The sequence below is a fragment of the Acomys russatus genome, chromosome 25 (genome assembly GCF_903995435.1).
Source record: "Acomys russatus chromosome 25, mAcoRus1.1, whole genome shotgun sequence".
Lineage (NCBI taxonomy): Eukaryota > Metazoa > Chordata > Mammalia > Rodentia > Muridae > Acomys > Acomys russatus.
In genome coordinates this window covers 12,018,403-12,042,661 of record NC_067161.1, presented here as the reverse complement: position 1 = coordinate 12,042,661, position 24,259 = coordinate 12,018,403, and the positions used below count along the sequence as shown (strand labels likewise).

At 50.7% G+C, this 24,259-nt stretch overlaps 1 protein-coding gene and 1 pseudogene across 1 annotated transcript; both read right to left on the bottom strand.

Annotated features, from left to right (window-relative positions):
• Nucleotides 1-1,238: 1,238 nt before the first annotated feature.
• On the bottom strand, nt 1,239-1,735 carry LOC127208414 (40S ribosomal protein S10-like; annotated as a pseudogene).
• A 7,461-nt stretch (nt 1,736-9,196) lies between these two features.
• On the bottom strand, nt 9,197-24,249 carry Hagh (hydroxyacylglutathione hydrolase). Its single transcript, XM_051167634.1, has 9 exons — nt 24,083-24,249; nt 21,521-21,696; nt 20,583-20,647; nt 17,083-17,200; nt 16,227-16,335; nt 12,788-12,891; nt 12,393-12,494; nt 9,952-10,031; nt 9,197-9,515 (listed from the first exon to the last, which is right to left on the bottom strand). Exons 1-9 carry the CDS (start codon nt 24,156-24,158, stop codon nt 9,416-9,418), a joined length of 930 nt encoding a protein of 309 aa, XP_051023591.1. The 5' UTR covers nt 24,159-24,249; the 3' UTR covers nt 9,197-9,415.
• Between the last annotated feature and the right edge of the window lie 10 nt (nt 24,250-24,259).

The following is a 24,259-nucleotide window of genomic DNA, read 5'->3' as shown; positions in this document are numbered from 1 at the left end:
TTTCAGTGACTGGTCTATTTTTGTTGTTGGGTTTTTTTTTTTTTTTTTTTTTTTTTTTTGAGACAGGGTTTCTCTGTGTAGCCTTAGCTGTTCTGGATTGTAGACCAGGCTGGCCTTGAACTCACAGAGATCCACCTGCCTCTACCTCCCTGAATGCTGGGAATATAGGCATGCGCCACCACACCCAGCAACTTGTCTATTCTTAATGTCTTTTTATTGCAAGTTTCTGATTTAAATGAAGAATATCGATTTGTTTCTCTTCTGGCTCAAGACTTGTGTGCCAAATCCAAGATCCCTGCCTAACCCATGATCCTATGTTTTCTTAAGTCTTTTTAAAATTTTTATTTATGATGTATACAGTGTTTTAATTGCATGTATGCCTGCAGGCCAGTAGAGGGCCAGATCTCATTCTAGATGGTTGTGAGCCACCATGTGGTTGCTGGGAATTGAACTCAGGACCTCTGGAAGAACAAACAATGCTCTTAACCTCTGAGCCATCTCTCCAGCCCAGTCCTATATTTCCTACTAGTCCTTCCTCTAAACTTTAGAGTCTAAAAGCCCTCTGGCTCTGAGTTAGTTTACACGTTATCTGAGTTCATTCATGTTTTCCCTGTGTAAGTCCAAGCCGCGCAGCCTATTTGCTGAGAAGACTGTCCTGGTTTTGTTTTTCTTTGAGACAGGGTTTCTCTGTGTAACAGCCCTAACTGTCCTGGACTTGCTTTGTAGGCCAGGCTGGCCTCAAACCCACAGAGATCTGCCTGCCTCTGCCTCCCGAGTGTTGGGATTAAAGGCGTGCGCCACCACCACCCGGCGAGAAGACTGTTCTTGGTGTCCAACTAAGGAAAATCAAGTGGCCACAAGCACAATGGTTCAGTCTCCACTGCGCCTCACAGCCTGGCGCCCAGCCTTGGCCTCACACCACTCGGAATGCCACGGTTGTGCCTTCCCAGCTTCAGGGGGCCAGAGGCCCTGGAGCCTTGCTCGTTTACAAATGTGTTTTGGCTCATCTATGTTCTTTATGTAAATTTGTGTAAAACCTGCTTATTACTTTCTCAGGCTTACACTGGGGTTTTGCTGGTTGTGCTTTGTCTGTAGACCTGTTTGTGGGGAGCTGGCATGTTGGCAACAGTTGTCTCGTCAGTGAGCACGGCCACCTGCCCATTAGTGTGGCTCATTCCTTTCTTTTTGTTTTGTTTTATCTTCTTTAAAGTTTATCCACCACAACACGTTCTCCAACCTCACTGTGCTACCTGACCACATCCACGACCGCAGCCGCCTCTAAACTGGAACTCCGTCGCTGAGCTGGCCCCAGCCTCGGCTTTCCTGTTGGCACCAGGAGGCACGGCACTCCTTCTGTAGTGTCTCTGTCCGCCTCCCCTCTTGTGAGTCTTGCAGGCTGCTCGCCCTCTGGACCTTTGGGCCGAGGCCTGCCAGTCTCGGGACGGCTGCGGCGCAGGGTGGTGGGCACGATCTCAGGAGGCAGGCGGAGGTAATCTCGGAGACACTGGATGCCCTCGTTGGTGAGGTACCAATAGACATGTCTCCAGGCAACATGCTCCTTCCCGTTGCCTCGAGACCTGAGAGACTGCATGGCCTTCATTACGTGAAGGTTAGGCACAGTCTTGTCTGCCAGCTCGGGGTGTTTGGGCATATGGACATCTTTCTTGGCAACCATAACTCCTTCCTGAAAAAGGAGTTCATAGATGGCAATCCGGTTCTTCTTGGGCATCAACATCGCGGCGGTTGCAGGGTCTGAGGCGGAGGCTGGAAAGGAAGGGGCATGAGCCACTTGCTCATTTCTTTTAGCCACATTTTGCCAGTTTCCCATGTGTAAACCTGACTCTTTGACACAGGGCTTCCTTGGCATTTTATTGGTTTTGATGCTACTGGATTCACTTTTGGATTACTAGTATGCAGAGATACAGTGAGTTTACTAGAACTGCTAATGCTTGTGAGAAATTATATTTTCAGAGCAAAAGAACCAGACACTGACGCTGGATCAGCCCCGACAGGATGCATCCTCCAGCATGCTGAGATGCTGACATCCTGCATCCCTCATGTTCCATCCACAAGTGCTTCAGTTGCTGTTCGTCATCAGAACAGAACAGCTCCCAGGACAGCTTTGGAGAAAGCTCCTGATTCCAGTTGGTCCAGCATTTCAGACCGTCCCACACAGGACTTTTATTAAGCCTGAATTTCTCAATATTTAGAGACTGGACCACAAATGCTATCTCTAGCTTGTTTAATCATTTTCCCATTTTTATTTGGGCCCCTACATAGGTATTATCCATCCCAAATCAGCTGGAAGAAGCATTAAAAAGAGAAAGACATCCTATTTCCCTTAGGGGTAAGGTTTGGGGCTATGGATGTTTCTTTTCTTTCTTTCTTTCTTTCTTTTTTTTAAATTTGTTTATTATGTATACAATGTTTTGCCTGCATATATGCCTGCAGGCCAGTAGAGGGCACCAGATCTCATTGCAGATGGTTGTGAGCAACCATGTGGTTGCTGGGAATTGAACTCAGGACCTTTGGAAGAGCAGTCAGTGCTCTTAACCTCTGGGAATTGGTTATGTTGTTATTGGTCTTATTCAGAGACAGAACAAGATTGGACTATGGGTTTTTCTCTGAGAATATAGAAATATATAGGGATAATAGGACAAAAGGTAGATTATTGAATCTACTCTTCAATTTAAGGCCTTAATTATTATTCACAGGGCTATTTTCAATTCATTGGTATAGAAATGTGTATACTGATGTAAAATAAGGTTATTTTTAGTTCATTATACTATTCAATTTTATCATAAGAATATACGCTGGGCGTGGTGTCGCACACCTTTAATCCCAGCTGTTGAGAGGCAGAGGCAGGCAGATCTCTGTGAGTTCAAGGCCAGCCTGGTCTACAAAGTGAGTCCAGGACAGCCAAGGCTACACAGAGAGACCCTGTCTAAAAAAAAAGAATATACATCCTAGGTTCAATAAATAGATAAGGTAAAATATTTAGATAGGTCATTAAAAACCTCAGAGACCTACAGAATATGGCATTTAAATATTCTTTTAATTTTGAGGATTGTTTGAAAATGAGACAGGATGACTCCTGGCAACACCCAGCCTGCCTCAAAGAAGGTAATGAGCATTGAGGAACCTCCTTATGGAAATAGCTTCAGATGTGCAAACCAGCCACTGGGCAAAAATGTCCTTGTTTTCTGCCACAGACAGAATTCTGCCTGAAATGGGCAAGCTTAGATGCAACTAGGGTTGACAGCCAAACTCTGCCAAGACAGGGTAGGCAAGTCCTCAATAGTCCCTGCTTCACAAATATGTCTGTCAGATATAGTGGACCAGAAGGCTGAAGATGATGTTCCAACATGTTAGAAAGTTTTGAGTGACTATTAAGCAAAGCGTCTCTGCCATTTTTTTTCATTTTGGAAGCTGTTAACCTGCACTTCTTATTTACTCAGGTAATTAATTTTATTCCTTCTCAAGTCTCTGATGGGGTTGAAGACAGCAAAACACTATAACATTAATATAATTTCTGGCTATTTTGGGGTTCTTGCTATAGTTTATTATATATATATATATTTTATATATGCATAATATAAATGTATAGGTAAAGGGGGCTTTTTATTAGACTAAAAGGGGGAATTGTAGAAGAATGCCTTGAGTAGATGTAGCAGTTGTCAATAAAGTGCTGTTTAGCCAATCAGCTGGGCAGAAGAACAGGAAGAGAAGGCGGGACATCCACAGGAGGTGGGAGGAGCCTGGAGGGGTTGATAGTTAAGAGTTGATAGTTGACAGTTGATGGAGAGAGTTGGGAGAGAGAAGCCGCCTGAGGAGGATCAGATTGGCAAATGCTTAGCATATATGTAGGTTATGAGGATTAGAGTAGTTTATTTTAGTTTATTGATAGATTAGTAGCAGTTTAGGTTCTGCCCAGGGTAGTGCTTGCAGCTTTGAATTACGTTTCAGTCTCCTTCTGTCAGTTATTGGCTTCCTAGGCCGAACAGATACAAATAATTAGAACACCCTTGCAGTCCAAGGACTCTGTTCATCTTGTGAATCCCAGTGTCAAACAATGTTTCTTGGGATTTGCTGTGCAGGGCTGTGTTGTTCATCTGCTTTCTCCTTGTTGTTTATAGAGCCATGGTGTGTTTATGATATATTGCACTGCCCTGTGAAATGGCAAGAACGGATGACTTTGCCTTTCATGTGCCATCAACTGTTGCCGGCTGTATGATCCTCACAAATTCTAAAAGGCAGCATGACGTTTGCCAGAGATGGCTGTCATGGTCCCTGCAATCTGTGACCATCATGTGGCAGAGGGAATTGGCCGTAGTGAGATTCCAGGTGAGACAAAGTAAACACAGGGCCCTAGGGAGGAAGGGTGATCGGGAAAGGTGACGTGGCAGGCAGAGTCAGGACGACTCAACCACTGTCTCCAGCTTGGCAGGCAGAGAAAAGGGCTGTGAGATGGAGAATGCCACAGCTTCTAAGAAGCCAGACAGGCCGAGGACATTCCTAGAGCCTTCGAGAACACAGCCCTGCTGACACCTGACAAGAGCCAAGCTACCTGCCAACCCCCAAACTGTAAGATGGCAGACCTGTGTGGTTTGATGGATCTCTCATAGCAAGAGGCAGAAGCACACATTCTTTCAGGCCAAGGAAGCTCCCGACGCTGTTTGTGGAGATATTTTGTGAATTAATCTGGACCTTGCCAAACATTCTTCCGAGATGTTCCCGTGGGCCTTGTTCTCAGTCACATGGCCTGCCACACTGGCTGATGTTTACCATTTATTCCTAAGGTAAGATCCCACATGCTCATGGCATATAACGCAGCATGCTGAACTCGAATCTGGGTTGGTGACATTAAGGATTTTTTCTTTTTCTGTGTATGATCTCTTCCTAGGGCTTTGGTGTCATAGAAACATTAGCTGGGTGACTGAGTTAGAAGCAACCCCTATGTGTGTGTTTGATGGTAGTGACAACACACCAGTGAAGCCATGTGGCCTCTGCTCTCTGTGGAAGACTTCAGCTGGGGTAGGTGACTTCACAGGCCACCTCCAAGATGCTCAGGTGGGTGCAAGAGGATCAACTTGCATCTTGTAGTCTCAGCTAGAGAAACCCAGTGTGAATCAGACACACACAGGCACGCACACGCGCGCGCACACACACACACACACACACACACACAGGTATGTTGCCCAAGATGGCCACAAGCACTGTGCAGCCTCCCAAGCAGCTGACAGGCACATACCAGCCCAGCTAATTATTTTCAGCAAGTTGATTTGTCTTTCTAGGGATCTGTCCATTTCGTTTCCATGTCACCCTCACACAGCCCGCTGACTTCCATACGAGCAAGATTGACTTCCTCCTTCATGACCTTTAGGTCTTTTAATTTTGATCCAGTGTGGTAGGAGTTTGGTTTTTTTTGTTTGTATCTCTTCAAAGAGCTTTTGATTTTCTCTTTTATTCATTTTCGTTCTTTTTTGAGGAGTAGGCTGTATTTTTGAGACAGGCCTTACTCCAGAGCTCAGTGTATCCTTGAATTCACTGTGTACCCCAGGCTGGCCCCAAACCTGAGCGGTGCTTCTGCCTCAGCCTTGTCAGTGCTATGATCATGGGCATGGGCTGCAGGGTGACTCTGACGTCTGATTCACTCTGGGGTCCACAGGGGCCTTGCACATGCTCAGTAAATGCTCTGCCCCAGCCTTTCCTTCTCATCATTTGGGCTTCATCTGTTTTCTTCTTTGGGGTAAAGCCTGCATTTCTGAGACCTTTTATTTTCTCAAATAGGTGTTTAAAGCTATAAACTTGTTAGGACTGAAGAAAAAGCTCAAGGATATAGAGTACTTGCCTGGTGTGTGTGTTCAATCCAGCACCACCCACACATATAGTGTTTATGTTAGTGTGTGTGTGTGTGTGTGTGTGTGTGTGTGTGTGTGTGTGTGTGTGTGTGTGCGCGCGCGCCTGCCCCCAGCACTGTATTTGTCACTTTAGTGTATTTTCCACATCCACCTCGGAGTCATTTAGTATTCAGAGTTGGTGTGCGGCCTGAGACATGACCTGTCCCAGAGAGTGCGCATGGACATCTAAACAAAGTGCTCAATCACATTCAAGTGAGTAACACTAACATCTCCAGTTACTTCGGGGTTAAAGTCTTTGAGCTCCGGGGACTGGGCCTCCTGTTCTACCCACTCACTGCAGTCCTCAGAGGCTGCAGGAAACCAGCGCCTGGTGGTAGCAACCGACAGGGCTGCAGGGCCCAGGCAGCCAGGTGTTTACTGACAGCAAACAGGCTCTGTGCAGTGGAGATGAGGTGAAGACAGCCAGTGCCAGTGGCTCTCGGGTAGCTGCTCACACAGAGGGCTGAGCCTCTAGGACAGACAGAGCTAGCCAGCGGAGCCCTAGGTCAGGTGCTAGTGCTGCCCCCACCCCTGCCCCATTTACTCTTGTCCTGGCTTTTGTTACCCCCGAGACACACATCCACAGTGGTGGGGAGGCCGGAAGCCTCTTGCAGCTGGACAGACAACAGTGATCTGAGGCATGGGAACACAGAACACTGCACACCACGTCCCTTCCAACTGTGGGGACAGAGCTAGGGTCCCAAGCTGCAATTTAAATGTCTACTTGTGTGATTTTTCACTTCAATTAAAAGCAATTTTGTTTTTGTTTTGAGATAGGATCTGTGTAGCCTTAGCTGACCTGGAATTTGCTTTGTAGACCAGGCTGGCTTCGAACTCACAGAGATGCTTCTGGCTTTGCCTCCCGAGTGCTGGGCTTAAAGGTGTGTGCCACCATACATGGACAGTTACAACTGCTAGGTCCTTTGTGGTCTCACAGCTATGGGAGGATTTGTACTGGGACTCACAGATCTCATCCACCTACTGGAATAATGACTTAGGACCAGAACATCTGTTTGTACAATTCACCAGGCACAAGAGGGTCTGGGCCAGGGAGAGGTGGGTTCTGAGAATCAGAACTGGGGCCACGGCAGCCTTCCACCACAGGGGCCGCACCTGCCCCATAGCCTCTTTTCTCCCTTCCTACTAGGCCCCTCCCTGTCACTCTCATTTCTGACTTCTGTGCATATACACACATACTTTTTTCTTTTTTTTGGTTTTCAAGACAGGGTTTCTCTGTGTAGCCCTGGCTGTCCAAGCTCACCTTGTAGATCAGGCTAGCCTCAAACCCAGAGATCCAGCCCGAGTGCTGGGATTAAAAGCATGTGCCATCACAGCCACGGTTATATTATGCATTCTTTTTTTTTTTTTTTTTTTTTTTTTTTTTTTGGTTTTTGGAGACGGGGTCTCTCTGTGTAACCTTGGCTGTCCTGGACTCACTTTGTAGACCAGGCTGACCTCGAACTCAGTGATCCGCCTGCCTCTGCCTCCCGAGTGCTGGAATATATGCATTCTCATTCCTCTCACTTCAACCTCTTTTACCTCCCGCCTACTTCTACAGCGCCCCTCCACCATTTACACAAACATTAGGCGAGGCCCCCTCTGTCAGCATGAGCATGTGCTGCACTTCTCCCTGTTTCTCTGAAGCACTGTCCCCACCGTCTGTTCTATCACACTCTTCCTTGTCCCCATACAGTAAGACTTGCATCCGCTACTAAGTAAGTTCCCCGAGATCTGTGTCAGTTACCCCGCAGGTCAGGTGCCTAGGTCCCCAGAATGACCGTGTGGCTGGGGTGGGCACAGACCTGCAGAGAGGGACAGGAGCTGGAGACTCTCCATTCCAATGGCTAGTGACTCTACCAGCCACCCCACTGCGTCACAATGTACAAACTGAGGCCGGAAAGCCTGGCAGTGGTACAAGGGGCAGCTCTACCCAACTCTGCAGGTGGCACAGCAGCTGAATGCTGGCTTCAGCGACCTCATCAGCCACTCCTCTCCTTCACTTTAGGTTTGGTTTTGAGACAGTGTCTCCCTATATAGCTTTAGCTGTGCTGGGGCTTAGACTAGTCTGGCCCTGAACTTGACTCCCTGCCTCTGCTTCCCAAATGCTGAGGTTAAAGTATGTGCCACCACACTAGCTTTCTGTCTCTTTTATACTAAAGCTCTCCTAAGCACTGCAGTGTGCTAGGACGTTAACAACGGGAAGAAAAACCCCGCGTCAGAAGTATAGGTGGCTTGAGTCCCACACGTGTGGCCAGGGGCCGAGGTGAGGGCACATTTGTGGGAATTGTGTCCTAAATGCTGGAATCTCACTGACCAGGCTGCAGAAGCAGGACTGCACTACAGCAATGCAACGAAACCATGGCTGGTTAACAGTGGGTGCCACACCGCAGTTCCTTCTCCCCGCCTGAGCAGCACCTCAAAATCCAATCCCAGAGCACCCCATTGAAGTTTTACACAAGAGTGAATGAATGCCCAGGACTCAGTTGGAAACGTATGTGCCAATGTCTCTCCCTGGCAGAGAATAAGGTAAATAAAGCTAAAGTAGCAGCATACGGGGCTGGCACAGGACAAGCAGGCTCGCTGTCAGAGCATGGCTACAAGATGGTCTGCTGGTGCAGGCCCCCAAACTCCGGGCATAAAAACACTTCCACAGGAATTACAGCCTTGGTGTGAAAAGGAAAACAAAAGCCTCGAGATTGAAGGCATGAGGGCAGCAGAAGAGGAAAGAATTGTAATGCAAGACAGAGGCAGAGCCATGTCTGCATTGTAGCTTCCCAGGAGAGCCAAGCTGGTTTAACTCAGTAAAGGCAGGGGTCCAGCCTCTCCCAGAAGGAGACAAGACTGGGTGGGAGCCGACAGGGTGCTCAGGGCGGGGGTGCCAGCAGAGCTCTTACTGAGAATTCAAGACATTGAGCTCAGCCCTAAGTCTCCATGGTGGCCAACCCAGAAACTGCCTGCCCTAAAGAAGCCTTGACAAGTGGCTATCATGCACATCAGAGGGCTGCCACACAGCACAGACTTCAGCCCCCACACGGGCCACCCTGAGACACAACCTGATCTCAAGGGCTTAAAGTCAGTTCACCTGACACAGAAGCACTCTTGTGAAAATGTCAACACAGAGACATGCAGGTCCTAATTCCTGGCAGGTGGTTGCTACCCATGAGGCTAGTAGAAAAGGGAGAAAAAGCCAAGAAAAGTGGCAGCCACTTCCTTTCTTCCCAAAGAGCCGGGAAGCCAAGAGTTTGCCCCTCCCAGAACCAGCCCCACTGAGAAACTGGGTGCAAACTCGACACCATGGGACCACAGGACCCTGAAACTATATACCTGTAAAGCCAGAGATAATGTGGAGTCCACAAATAGGGGTTATGGGAATAAATACTTTTAACCTTTCTCGCTTATAAATATGCATTAGAACATTTGATTACACAAGTTAAAGGCTTTGCATTAACTTAAAATTAGCCTAGATCCTGCATGAGCAGCAGGACAGTCACTTAGAAGTCCCTGTCCTGGGTGCCTCAGTCCCGTGGCACCTTGAATTGGTCCTTCTCCCTTCGGATGGCCCTCATGGTGGTCACGGGGTCCGTCTCACCCGCGTGCTGCTGCACAGTCTTCTCCCTACAGAGGCAACGGATGGGAACGGGCTTCAGGCACAGACACAGCCTGTCCCAAGAGCATGCGACATCCTCATGCAGCAAACTGCTAGGGCTAAGCTACACAGGTCCTTCCAGAAACGTGCAGGTGGGAGGCCACTGACTCCATGCTGCCTGCCCAGCCCAGACTCCCAGAGCTTCAAGAATCCTTAAAGATCTTCTTGAAAAGCGCCCCTCCCCACCCACATGGGTCCTGGGTCCCCCACATCCTTGCAAGATGCCAAGAAAAGCACATCATCACAGTGTACCCTCTCAGGTACACTTAATAAAGCTGGGGTGTGGGGGTCAGGCCCACTGACTTTAGGATGGGTTAGCCATGGCTTTGCTGGGGGTGAACTCAGACAAAACAGTAAAGCACGAGCTACCACAGGAAGGTAAGGCCAAAAAAGGGTGTGCCTTACTTCACTCTCATGAAGGGGTTGTAGGTGAACTCTTCAGCCAGGGTGGATGGCACCGTGGGCTCCCCGATGGCATACTTCTCCTGTAAAGGATTCCACAGTCACACAGGGACCAGGGGGCCCCACTTTTCAATTATCTTAGTAATCTAAACACTCAAGTCCATCCTAGAAGACAGAGCAAGAGCAGTCAGTACAGACAAGTAGATTTCTGGCTCCTCGACTGAGGCCAGGCTCATGGGAGGGACTAGCAGTGGTCTCTAACTATGTCCCCAACGGTAAACTGTGGCCCCTAGTATGTCACTCCTGTCTACACGCTGCCACTGAGGAGGGAGGGCAGGTGCTGACTTCATTACTGTGAGCTTTATGTTCCACACAACAAAAGCACAATGCAAAGATAGCAAGTCCCCTCCCCACAAGAAAGCCAGCATGGGGAGCGCTGGGTGAGGCGGCTCGCTCCCCCTGCCAGGAGCTCCCAGGGAGTGCTGGGGAATGGCCCAGAGGTGGAGTGCTGGAGGGCACTGGCTACCACCTCACATGGACACCGTGGCGGAGACAGTGCTAACACAGCTAAGCCAAAGCTGAGATTACAAGCTAAGGCATCTCCATGCAGCTCTTATCCAACTATGTCTGGCTAACACGGAGGCCTCAGGGACATAGTTGGGACGGCAGCTGCAGCCACCCACATGATCCTCCCTCACCACCAGCCAAAGGTTATAAAACAGACCAGCAGCAGTGAGGGTCAGTGAGCATGCAAAGCATCGGGAACTACAGGGGTTGAAAAGGAAGCAAAAAACAGCAGGGTTAAATGTTCAAATTTTGAAAATCAGTTTAGGAGTTAAATGTACATCAGTTCCACTTTTAAACATATTCCCAAGAGCAGGGACAGAAAAAAAAAAAGCATGGACAAAAAGATGTACGCAAGCATTGACACTACCTTTACACATGACTGCAAACAGGAGCGCACACAGGGCTCACCCACACCTATTGGATGAGTTGCTGTAGCGACACAGGATGTACTCAGAATCAAAACCAGCAGGGATGGGCCTCAAAGTGAAGCTGAGCAAGAGTGGGGGAGGACCACAGGAGACCATAGGAGTCTGCTATATAAGCCTTTAGATAAAGATAGCTGACAGCATCAGGAAACAGGACAACTGTCAACGCAAGGTGCTGAAAGGGTCAAGGGTGGGGGGATGAAAGTGCGGGGGTGGGTGGGGTGGGGGTAGGATGGGGGGACGAGGGTGGGGTGGGGGCAGGGGGCGTGTCAGCTGGAGAGATGGCTTGAATAGTGTGGGTGCTCAGTATCAAAAGTTCATCTAAGTACAGAGTTCATTCAGGACATCCTCATGCACTGAAGTTACCCTCAGCGCTGTCTGTCTGGCACTGTGAGGCTCTGGGTTTGACCCCCAGCACCAAGGGAAATAAGGAAACAAAGTGAGTTGCAGAGTGGCATTGCGGTATGGGCAGTGTGCGTACATACTTAAGAGTCAGGCATGGATACGATTAACTAAGGGGAGCTGAACATTTTTCTGAGATGATGGCTTTAATGCGCTGCCCAGGCAGGTCTTGAACTCACAGCATGCCTACCTTAGCCTCTTAAGTAGATTTACACCTCACTCAGCCTCTGAATTCTTTGTTGTTTTGAGATAGTCTCATGTAGCCCAGGCTAGCTAAGTACACACAATGTGGCTGAGCCTGGCCTTGAACTCCTGGCTCCCTTGGCACATGATTACTCAGCCAGCCAAGTACTAAGATACGCCACCATCCCAGGTTGAATGTTTTGGTTTTGTTTGCTTGTTTCTGAAACAAGGTCTTGCTACATAGTCCTGGCTGGCATGGTACTTAGAATGTAAACTTGCAGTTCTCCTGTCTCAGCCTCCCCAGTGCTGAGACTACAGGTGTGCTGAGTTTTCTGGTATTTGAAAACCCCTTCCTGATTTGGAAAAGCTGCTGCATGGAGTATTTACTTTAAACAGCACAGCAGACATACACAAGGAAACACTTCTTCAACTTGGCAGAAGGGAGCTGCCCCTGAACCTCCCAGGTACGCACAGCTCTGGGTCTAACGAAGCTCTCAGCCACTGCCCTGGGCTGTGCTGTGGTAGCTCACCGGTGCCATATGGAGATAAAACCCTTCAGAAGAGGACCCTCCACTGTCTGGATGACAGCAGAAGCAGGCTCCTCAAATAGGGTCCAGCTGGATCACTGCTTAGCATGTGGGGGACAAGGCTGCATCCTATAGAGCTGGAGTCTGATGCTAAGACGCGGCGTAGGGCTACACTGTGCCCTCTAGTCTCACGGATTTAACCGTGGGAGCCAGCACTGAGCTTGTGACACCTGGCTTTCACCTCTCTGAGGTAGTGCTCTGTGTCAGCCTCCAGGCCCTTGGGAAGTCACTGCACCATGACAGGCCCCTAGGACATGCTCCAGGATTGGGTCCCACTCACCTTGGCCCAGGCCAGTTTCTCCTGAATGGCAGCATTGTTGGGTTCCACATGGCGTGCAAACTTAAGGTTGTTTATGGTGTATTCATGGCCACAGTAGACTTTCTGAAGGAAGAGCCAACACAGGGCCAGGTCATGTCTCAGCCTGACTTGGCACCCTACACAGTGTGTGCAACTAGGATGCTATGGGGCCACACAGATTAAATACTAATAAAAACTGTTCAGTGGATGGCTCTGCCCACTTCTCCCCTCAGCTCAGAGGCCAGCAGGAGGATCCACCACACATAGACCAGCTGTGAGAGCAGAGACAGTTCTTGGGCCTGAAGGGTGGGTCCAGCATGCAACAGATCTGCTGCCTGGAGCTTGTGGGGCCTTTGGGAAAGGGAGGCACCACCTACTGTGTCTGGAGGAAGCCGGCCCAAGACTTCAAGCAGTGCCTTGTACATCTCATCTGCAGTTCCTTCATAGAACTTCCCACAGCCAGCAACAAACAATGTGTCACCTGAAAAACACAAGAGTGGTGCTCAGGGCCAGCGCCCCTGCACGTGGGCTAAGCCCCAAGCTTATGAAAAGGTACCCAACGCCACCCACCATCACACCCACCCATGCACCAAAGGCATCTTCACACAAAACAGCACAAGGCCGCCCATAGCTCTCCATCCTGCCAGCTTCAACCACAGCCATTAACTCACTGTTTGGGCCTGAAACCCATGGCACCCTGAGCCACTCTAGTGCCCCAGTCCCCCCATAGCCGAAATCATCACAAACCCAGCTCACGTGCCACCTCTCATCAGCCCTTACCAGGCCCCTCCTGGACCCTTGGGTGCCCCCTTACTCCTGGCACCCACATTTCTAACACTTTCCCTTTGTTGCTGAGAATACCTGAGGCATCCCCTCCCCTGATCCCCAGACTAGCATTGCTCCTGGCCTCACCTCAGCATCGGTAAGACAAGCTGGCTGCTTCTGTCCCGCACCCCCCCAGCCCTGGATTGTCCACCGTGGCCAGCCCAGTTCAGTGGACACTCATGGTGCCATTGCGGACCTTGATTGCTCCTCCCCAGGGAACCTGCACTGCCCCTGGCACGAGGAGGGATCCCAAGCCTGAAGTCCTAAACTCCCTCCTGAACACTTTCTGCCATCTGTCACCTGTTGCCTCTCAGTGTCCAGTCTGCCTATCTCAGCCTAGACAGGCCTTATCCCACACTACAGCTGCAGAAAACGTCTGGCCCTCCCACCACACCCTTCTCTCAGCTATACCCGCCTACAGCTCCCACTCCTGTCCCCCTCAGGTCAGCAATGAGTGGCAGCTGACTCAAATTTCCCAGGCTACCAGTACATTTTTCATCACTGGCCCTTGTTGCTGATGCCAGAGCTTGCCCCAGCATGCAGTTATAAAACGTCCTGATGCCAGGTGCTGCTCACTAACAGGCACAGAAAGTGCAGGACATCATGACGCCTACGTCGCGCAGCACCCTCCGTGACACCCAGTGCCTTCTAGGTGTCAGGAGAGTCATGAGAGACCCAGCCTCCGGCTCGGCTGGGGCCCGGTGATACCACACCTGCCTAACACGCGGGCCTGGGCTCCATCCACAGCTGCGCAGGATGGCACTGAGGAGTTGGGTAATGCTTGCCTTACAAGCCTCAGGATCTGAGCCTGATGCCCAGAACTCGTGTAAAAATCCAGGCATGCTGGCTGGTCCAGCCTACCTGGCAAAGTTCTAGGCGATAGGACCTCCCCACCCCCCAAGAAAGAGTAGACGGTGCTGTCCTGATTAGCCTTTCTGTTGCTGTAGAAACCAACTCAGAAATGGAAGGACTTACATTATCTTACAACTCCCATGAAGGGCAGTCGGGGTAGGAGCTGAAGCAGAGACCACATACGAGTGCTGCTTGCTGGCTTGCTCAGCCTGCCTTCTTACAGCACCCGGACACAACTGCCAAAGGGCAGCACTGCCCACAGAAGACTGGCCCCTCCCACAGTTGTTAATCAAGAAAATGCCCCACAGACTTGGCAATCTGATGGAGGCATTTTTCTCAATTGATGTTTTTTTCTTCCCATAAGACTCTTATTTGTGTCAAGTTGACAAAAAAAATTAACCAGCAGGAGTATATCTGGGGAATGACACCCAACACACGCACATGCACGTGTGCTTGCAGGTGCACACACACACGCGCGCGTGCGCGCGCGCACACACACACACACACACACGCACAGCACCCGTCCCCCCGACTTCTTTCCAAGATCAGCCCATGAGAACCTGAAAGGCAGGCACTGCTGTCTGCTCTTACGAACACTGCCATGGGCTTTCACAGGGCACACAGCCATGCCAACAGGGGTGGGCCAGCTGTGTCATAAGCTGAGGACCATACGATTATCAGCACTTTACCAGACTAGTACTGCAGTTCCGAAAAGCCCTACCAAAGCCACCAGCAGGGACAACAAAGGACACAGCAGGGCTGCCCTGCTCCATGCTACAGTCAGGGGGGTGGGGAGGGGGCCTCAGCTCTCAGCTTTCAGTTCTTAACCTGTGGGGTCAAGACCCCTTTGGGGAGTTGACCTGTCTTTTCACAGAGGTTGCACATCATATATCCTGCATATAGATATTTATGTTACAATTCATAACAGTAGCAAAATTACAGTTGTAGAAGCAATGAAAATAACTTTATGGTTGGGAGTCACCACAGCATGAAGAGCTGGATTAAAGGGCTGCAGCGTTAGGAAGGTTGAGATCCGCTCTATAAAGAACGGAGGTGAGCCGCAACACAAAAATGGGCCCAGGCCTGAGAGTCAACCGCACAATGCCGTGATGAAGACACGGAATTGAGGTCAGGTGCGCTGGCTCACACCTGTAACCCCACTCAGGAGGCAGAACGACTGCCACAAATTCCAGGCCAGCATGGCTACAGAGACTCTGGCAGAGAACCAAACAACCATTAAAAACGCTGGCATTCTGTAACATGTGAAAATAAGCTGGGGGTCCTGGGCAATTTCATGTTTACTGAACGGAAATCTAAGTCTCCACCCAGTTTCTCCCACCTGAAAGCCCTGCTTCAGCCTCCTTAGGACTGCTGGCATGTCCTCCAGCCAGGCTCTCAACCCCAGTGGCTGTCACAGGACGGCAGCACAGCATCATACACTACAGGACAACTCTAGGAGGCAGGACCCAGGCCCTCGGCAACACACTGGCCCTGTGCTCCCAGCCCCACCCCGGCTCACCCCATTTGCGCGCTGTTGTCATGAGCTTGTCCAGCTTCGCAGGCTCCCAAGCACTGTTCCCTTCTGCTCCTCAAAAGGGGGAAACTCTCTGATTTCTGGACAAACCCACCTGTACTGAGTGGGAGCCGCACACACTGCCCCAGGGCTGCCCAGGCCTCAACACGTGAACCACCCCCCCCCCCCCCCCACCACCACCCCCCCCCCCCCCCCGCCTGCAAAGACGGGCTTCTGGCTCCATGGGGTCACTGGGTGCAGGCTGCCTTGTGCCCGCCTGGTGGAGATCATAGGGCTCTCTCTGCAAAGATGCAAGAAGGATCCTTGCATGCCCTAGGGTCTTCCCCAGCCAGACCACCTTCAATCCATGCCCATTTGTTGGCTGCTAGAGATGGGAGTTGATGGTGAGCACTGCAAATAGAGGCTGGCCCCACTCACACACCTGGAGCAGCAGCCAGGTACACAATGGCAGCCCAGACTCAACTCATAGAGCGAGCACCCCTGCAAACCCAGGCTCCATCATGAGGGCTGTGGCTTCTTTAGGTGGGACGTGGCTGGCAGGTTTTCCTCACACAGCCAATGCCAAAGGCTTCCTTTACACAGACCTCCCAGCCTCCCCAACTCACCTGTGAACACAGCAGAGGGTTCTGAGCTACCAGGCTTGCTTACAAAGTAACAGATGTGTCCCGAAGTATGGCACGGTGTGGACAGACACTTGACACTGAGGGACCCCACCTGAAACAGAGGTGCTGGCTGAGCTCTGACCACCAGTGGCCTTTTTGGAATGTGACTAGTGGCAGCGCTGCTGGCTCCTAATGACCCTCCCCTTCCTGAGGCTGGGACGCTTAATCCAGGATCAGCCTGCATTTAGACAATCCAGACCCCATAGCAGAGCCACCCAGGCCCCCTGGCCCTAGATGCTTCAGGGGTGTTTGCTCAAGGGTAAAACCAAAAGAGGCTTTATTTTGTTTTTGCCTCCAGAACTGAGCCAAATCGAAACCAGGCATTTTTCCATAAAAGATACTTCTTCTCAAAAGGAAGCGCAGTAAAAAAGATACCTCTTTTCTGACCCACCTCCCCAGCTCTTCCAGTGTTGCAATCTAAAGCCAACCAAGCAATGCATACACCACAACACACAGAGACTGAGCAAGGCACACACTCTCCCCACTTGTGTGCAGCCTCTCTGCTGAAGCTGCTCACATCCTAACCTATGTTCCCAAATACTGCAGCTGGATGTCTTAAGACAGAACTCCACTACCACATTTAAGAGAGCAGAAGGATCCAGAGGCCCTACCTAAACTCTCTAGGCCACTCTGGGGCCTTCCCCTACATCCAGCTGCATTCTGCAGTTGATTTTCTCACCATGCTCGCAAACAGAGGACCGGCCAAGCAATGCTTGAGGCAGGCTCTTCCTGTCAGCTCCCTTCCTAAATGATGCCTGGGGCCCTTCCATCCCGGAGGACCCTCGTGTGCTCACGTTACCTGCAGTGTGGAAAGGTGTGTGACCTTGTGAGTCAGGGCCCCGATGCGGTCGTCACCTCCATACACCTTCAGCCCAGGCTCCAGCTTCAGCAGCTTCTCGTTCCCACCAGCATGGTCCCTACGAGCAAACAGGGGGCCTGGGGTGACCTGCTGAGGGGGGGGGGGCGACTTGGCCTATACATTTTCCAGTAGAAATGGGCAGCCAGGAGCCGGGCGTGGTGGCACACACCTTTTAATCCTAGCACTCGGGGGGCCAAAGGCAGGCGTATCACTGTGAGTTCGAGGCCAGCCTGGTCTACAAAGGGAAATCTAGGACAACCAGACTCTGCTACACAGAGAAACCCTGTCTTGAAAGGAAAAAAAGAAAAAAGAAATAGGCGGCCAGGAACCACTTTTCAACTTGCCATTTGGCAGCACTGAAACAACCTACTCCAGTGTCCAGCAAGCCCCTCAACAGAAGAAGTAAATCACATACACTTGGGGCGTCCCAGGCATGGTTTCACATGACGTGGGCACAGGAAATCACCTGGAGAGCTCCCAGTCACACAGAAGCCTCCCTCTCACCTTATCTCCTGAGGCTAGGTTTGGGCACCAGGATGGGCCATGGGTTGCAAAGTTCCCCCAGGGAATCCTAATGTGCATCTCAGTTTGGGCCAACAGTTGGCAAAAGCCACACTGAGAACTTCTAGAACTCCAACCCTGCCCACAAGAGGGAGAGCTGTATGGAGAGCACAGCTGTGACAGGCAGAGTGGTGGCACCTCCTGGACATACACCAGGGGTTCCCACGGTTTCCTCAGGAGCCCTTACACCTTTTAAAAAAGAGAGCAAGGGCTGTGGTCACAGGCACAGCTAGGATTATCTCCACACTGTAGGCCACCCTCAGCTCCAAAATGCATGACAGCATGGTCAAACAATCCATGAACCAGTAGGGCTCTAAGATAACAGGGAAGAACAAGTGGCCTGACCATTTGCTCCACTGCCTCCAGGGCAGCAGTTACATACAGCCAGAAAGGCACCATCTCCTCATCACCCACCTTTTTGTTGTTGTTGTTGTTTTGCTTTGTTTGTTTGTTTTTTGTTTTTTGAGATAGGGTTTCTCTGTGTAGCCTTGGCTGTCCTGGACTCGCTTTGTAGGCCAGGCTGGCCTCGAACTCGCAGTGATCTGCTTGCATCTGCCTCCTGAGTGCTGGGATTAAAGCCATGTGCCAACACGCCCGGGCATCACCCACCTTTTAAAGTGTCACTACCAATAAGCAATAATACAACTTGATGGTCCTGTGGGCCACTCATCCTTGGGTTTGATCACAGCATAAAGATGAAAAGGTGACAGAAAAAGCCAGAATCCTCCACATTATCAGGAAAGAGACATCTGAAGAAGTAGTTACTGAGGTGAAAGAGAAAACAAAGTGTGTGCAGCGTCTAATGGCTGCAAGGCAGCTCCCACCAGATCCCCAAAGATGGAGGTGTCAGCAACAGGGAGAGGGGCATGCGGGCTGGGAAGGGGAGAAATGGGGGGGGGGCTGGGAGAGCAGGGGGTACAGGGGTCTTAAAAACAGAGCAGCCACACTGTGTAGCACAGGCCAGGACTAAGGCTAAACTCTCTGTCACAAGTGCTGAGGGGCCTCAGACGTCACTGTGCCAGCCACAGTGACAGAGGTACAGCCCACGGGGTCTCAGACGTCACTGTGCCAGCCACAGTGACAGAGGTACAGCCCACGGGGTCTCAGACGTCACTGTGCCAGCCACAGTGACAGAGGTACAGCCCACGGGGTCTCAGACGTCACTGTGCCAGCCACAGTGACAGAGGTACAGCCCACGGGGCCTCAGACGTCACTGTGCCAGCCACAGTGACAGAGGTACAGCCCAAGGGGCCTCAGACGTCACTGTGCCAGCCACAGTGACAGAGGTACAGCCCACGGGGCCTCAGACGTCACTGTGCCAGCCACAGTGACAGAGGTACAGCCCAAGGGGCCTCAGACGTCACTGTGCCAGCCACAGTGACAGAGGTACAGCCCAAGGGGCCTCAGACGTCACTGTGCCAGCCACAGTGACAGAGGTACAGCCCACGGGGCCTCAGATGTCACTGTGCCAGCCACAGTGACAGAGGCACAGCCCAAGTTTCGCTTACATCATTGCAATCAGTGAGAGTTCCCAGGGCAGGCTCAAAGAAAAAGGCTCTGGTTTTCTTCATGGATCCATTCAGAAAAGGAAATTAAGAGCCAAGCAAATATTTTTTTTCCTTTACCTTTGAAGAGATACAAAATATGCAAAAAGCAAGTTCTAGGCTGGCCAGAGACCCTGGTTCAAAAACAAAAACACAAAAAGGGAAAGAAGAATAAAAGCCAGAATAAGGCTTTGGGCAACACTATTCCAAAGCCTCCAGTTTAAGGCCAGCCTGTGTCAGGGTGAAATCCCATCTCAAATCACCAAACCCAGCCAAACAACAAAAGCCACTCAAGGTGCCTCACAGCCCAGCACTCGGGAGGCAGAGGCAGGCAGATTGCTGTGAGTTCGAGGCCAGCCTGGTCTACAAAGTGAGTCCAGGATGGCCAAGGCTACACAGAGAAACCCTGTCTCGAAAAACCAAAAAAAAAAAAAAAAAAAATGACTGGGCTGGGCATGGTGGTGTATGCTTTTAATCCCAGCACTTGGGAGGCAGAGGCAGGTGGATCTCTGAGTTGGAGTCTAACCTGGTTTACAGAGTGAGTCCAGGGCAGCCAGGGCTACACAGAGAGACCCTGTCTCCAAAAACCAAGAGAACAAGTCGGGCACAGTGGCACACGCCTGTAATCCCAACACACAGGGAAGCAGAGGCAGGTGGATCTCTGCGAGTTTGAGGCCAGCCTGGTCTACAAAGTGAGTCCCAGACAAGCAAGGCTACACAGAGAAACCCTGTCCTGAAAAACAAAAACAAAAACACCCCAAACCACTCTCTGTTCTCTGACATGGATGGATGCCAACATCACTTTTTTTTCTTAAAGTAGATATTTATTTATTTATTTATTATTTATATAGTGTTCTTCCTGCATGTATGCTTGCAGGCCAGAAGAGGGCACCAGGTCTCATTACAGATGGTTGTGAGCCACCATGTGGTTGCTGGGAATTGAACTCAGGACCTTTGGAAGAGCAGGCAGTGCTCTTAACCTCTGAGCCACATCTCTCCAGCCCAACCAACATCACTTTTTATGAACCTAAGATATGTGACGACAGCCATTGGGGCCCTCCTGTGATCAGAGAGGCCTAGCTTTGAAGGGACAGCAGTGGACACTCAGCCTGAGGGTGCTGGCCATATCCTCTGTTCCCCTGCACAAGTCACAAACACCTTACCTGGAAGTTGCCCCATTACTGGAACCCAGAAGTCAGTGGCCAAGGGAAAGAAGGCAGGAGCCTTGGTGATTCTCAGAATCTGTCCTGCTCAAGGGTCTGCCCCTTCTATGTAGTGACTTCCCATGTGAAGGACAGGTCCCACCTGCAGGCACTTCACAGCCTGGGCACTTACCAGTGGTGGTGAGTGGTGAGCACTGTGGTCAGCTTCACACGGAGCTTCTTCGCTGTTTCTATGACCTACAGCCACAGAGAGGTAGAATAAAGGCCAGTCGCACTTCTGGTCCTGGCTCACCTGCCTGCAGAGTGGGCCACATTCCCTTTCCCACCTCTGCTGACTGACCACACTCCAGACGATAGGCAGAAGGTTCTTTTGTTTTTTTTAAGATTTATTTATTTATTATGTATACAGTGCTCTGACTGCATGTACACCTGCACACCTGAAGAGGGCCCCAAATCTCACTATAGATGGCTGTGAGCCACCATGTGGTTGCTGGGAAGTGAACTCAGGACCTTTGGAAGAGCATACAGTGCTCTTAACCTCTGAGCCATTTCTCCAGCCCCCCAGAACGTTCTTTTTTTTTTTCCTCTATCAACTTAACTGTTAGGTCCCACCTCTCCAAGCCCCAGCCAGATCTAAGGATTCACATATGCCCAGGCACAGAGGTTTAAAAGTATGTATTGGGCTCGCCAGAGTGGCCTGTGGTCTCCCAACTCTTCTCACTGCTCCGTTTACCACTGTCTAGATAACTTTGGTTTTTTGTTGTTTTTTTTTAGGGGGGCCCTGGTTTTCCTGGGTGTTTTGTTGTTGTTGTTGGTGGTGGTGGTGGTGGGGTTGGTGTTTGCTTGTTTTTTGAGACAAAGGTTTCTCTGTGTAGTCCTGGCTGTCCTGGAAGTAGCTCTGTAGACCAGGCTGGCCGGAACTCAGAGATCCATCTGACTCTCCCTCCGGAGTGCTGGGATCAAAGGCGTGCCTGCCACTACCTGACAGTCTATAACTTTGTTTTGAATGAACTAATTTCCACCTAGCTTCCACAAAGCCCTGAAGACCTTGTGGCTGTAACCCACGGGTGACAGAGGGTCCTGGAACAGGGCGCGGGGAGCCACACGCGCCTTCTGGGGTTGCACCGGGTCCACGATGGCAGCCTCCTGGGTGTCCTCATCAATGACCAGGTACATGTAGTTGTCAGTCAGGGCGGGCAGCAACTCAACCTTCATCATGTCTTGCTGCACAGTCAGACTCTTCCTGAAGTCTGTGTGACACAGAGAAACTCCCAGCAGGGCTTGACCTGAAGAAACAGACAAGAGGAAGCTCAGGACACCTCACCAAGACTTCAGAGCTGCCATACCGCTGGCACCCAAGGGCTTGGCAGCTGGCTTTCCCAAGCTCCTGTGAGGGAATACCCTCTTTCATTACATCCTTCAGCAAAGCGGAGGCCAAGTAAGTCAGCCTGTCTCAGGCACAGAACTGTTAGTTAGTTTTGTTTTGTTTTTTTTTTTCTTTTGGGAGGAAGGGAAGGTGCTTCTTAGGTTTTGGGGTTTTTTGTTTGCTTGTTTGATCTAAATTAAAAAAAAAAAAAAACCAAACCCAGGCATGGTGACGCACACCTTTAATTCCAGCACTTGGGAGGCAGAGGTGGGCGATTGCTGTGAGTTCAAGGCCAGCCTGGCTTACAAAGCGAGTCTAGGTCAGGCAAGGCTACACAGAGAAACCTTATCTGGAAAAATCAAATCAAATAAAATAAAATTAAAATTAAAATAGAGCTCCCTCTATACCCCTGTCTAGTCTGAAACTCACTATGTTGTGCAGACTGGACTTAAATTCAGCAATCCTTCGATCTCAGCCTCTTTCATTTTTGTTTTCTGTTTTTTGTTTTTGTAGCAGACAGAACAGAACACCAGGAGTTCATACATGCGAGGCAAGCGATCTACACCTCAGCCTAGATGTGGGATCTTGGTATTTCTTCTCAAGAGTTCTTACAGGCTGTCCTACCTGCCTGTGCTGTGACTCAGGCCTAAGTGCAGGCAGGACAAGCACCCGACCATGGCTGCTCACCCTCCAGCCATGGCCTCTGCACTGACAAGAGTTCAACCCCCTGAACTTACAGCCCTTCTCGGGCCTCCAGCCAGAAGAGAAAACAGTATTTTCTACTAGATGGCCAGCATAATGGAAAAATACACATAGTGCCAGCTCCTGAAAATAAGAAAGTGGCTATTTGAGACTCAAGTGTGAAGGACGCAGAATTCAAGTAAAGGCTGTGCTGGGGTGGGCCAAGGAGGTGGCAAGTGGCTGCGGGACAAAAGCATGCTCCACCCACTGGACAGATGCTGAAATAGTCTCAGCAATGAAAGTCTCGTTCAACCTGAAAATATGCGCAGCCTCCAAAAACAATTTGTCTTAGCTTTAAAGAGGGAGAAACCACACAACATGGTAGAAGACAATGACATTCTGATTTTCTCTCTCTAAGGGAATTCAGAAAACAACAGCTTTGACCCTGTGATACATAAAACTATCAACTCTAATAGCCATTACCAGCAAACTAACCAAAGTGTTTTACTGTTTGTTTTTGTGGCGCCCCAGGTGAAAACCAGGGCTTTAAACATTTGAGGGAAGTGCTCTGTCACTGAGTTACAGCCCCAGGTCCTTGGTTCTCCTTTTTGGCACAACAGCTGGGCATTTTCCAGACTCTTATGTTCAGCAAAAATGAGCGTTTCTGTAGTATTTGAATTTCCCTAGGCCCAGGCACTCACTATCCAACCCATGGACAGAGCAGAAGGGTTAAAACGGGTGAACATTAGCCCTTTTATGTGCTTCCTGGCAAAGCTCTGCGAACACTGCATGGATAAAGATCGGCCCACTCTAGGTGGGAAAAGAGCCTGATGGCAGCCTGGAGAAGATGCGGTCACTGCTAAGGGAGGAATTCACCCACTGCGGGCGCCTCCAGAAACCCTTTTCCTAACTACACTTAGCCTGGCCCTGCCCAGGAGATGCTCCCAGCTCTTTAGTTTGCTTGAGTAGAGGTAACAGCCCTGTAGCCTGTGTCCAAGGCCAAATCCACAGGCACATTTTATTTTCATCAAATGTCCTTAACAATCAAGATGTTCAGAGTTGCTTCTTCTCACCGAGTAGGCTTCTGCGGCACAAAAAGCTGAGCTTTGGACTCCCAATAGCGGCGCTGCCCAGTAGTAACTGTACCTTCGCCTAGCTCTTAAACAGCCTTCAGCAGGGTATCCCTAACTGGAGAGACCTGAACTTCTGGGGTTGTCAACGAGCGGGCTTCTTTCTTAGTAAAGATGGTCCACGCACTTTGAATCACGATTGCTTCCAAAGTCCCGGGCTAGTTGGCCTCAGGCCAGCCAGCTCCGGGGCGCCGGCAGCCACTGCCGCCACATCACCTGGACGCCCACAGGAAAAGCTGACTTAGAAGCTGGAGTTGCGACCCCAGAAGCGGAGTCCGACTCTGGCCGGGAAGGAGCGGGAGCCAGTTCTCTGGCCGATCCCAGGCCGGGTCCCCGCCAGCGCAGCTCGCCTGTGCCTGCCGCCCACTCCACGGCCCTCAACGCGCCCGGCCAGCGGAGCTCAGCACCTGCGTCTGGGGACAGCCAGGGCTCGCCCAACCGACGTCCGGCCTGCCAGCACCCGGCCGCGCCGCGTCAGCGCCTTGACACACTTACCCAGACCGCGGCGCGCGCAGGCGGCTCCCAGCGCTGACAGGCTTCGGAGGCACCGCGACCCACGACCCAGCACCATGACCCACCGGGTGCACAGCCGGGTCGCGGAGTCCGCAACACCAGCGTCGTGAGCATCAACACTGGCGTTGGCTACTGCAGCCAATCGGTGTCCTTCTCGTA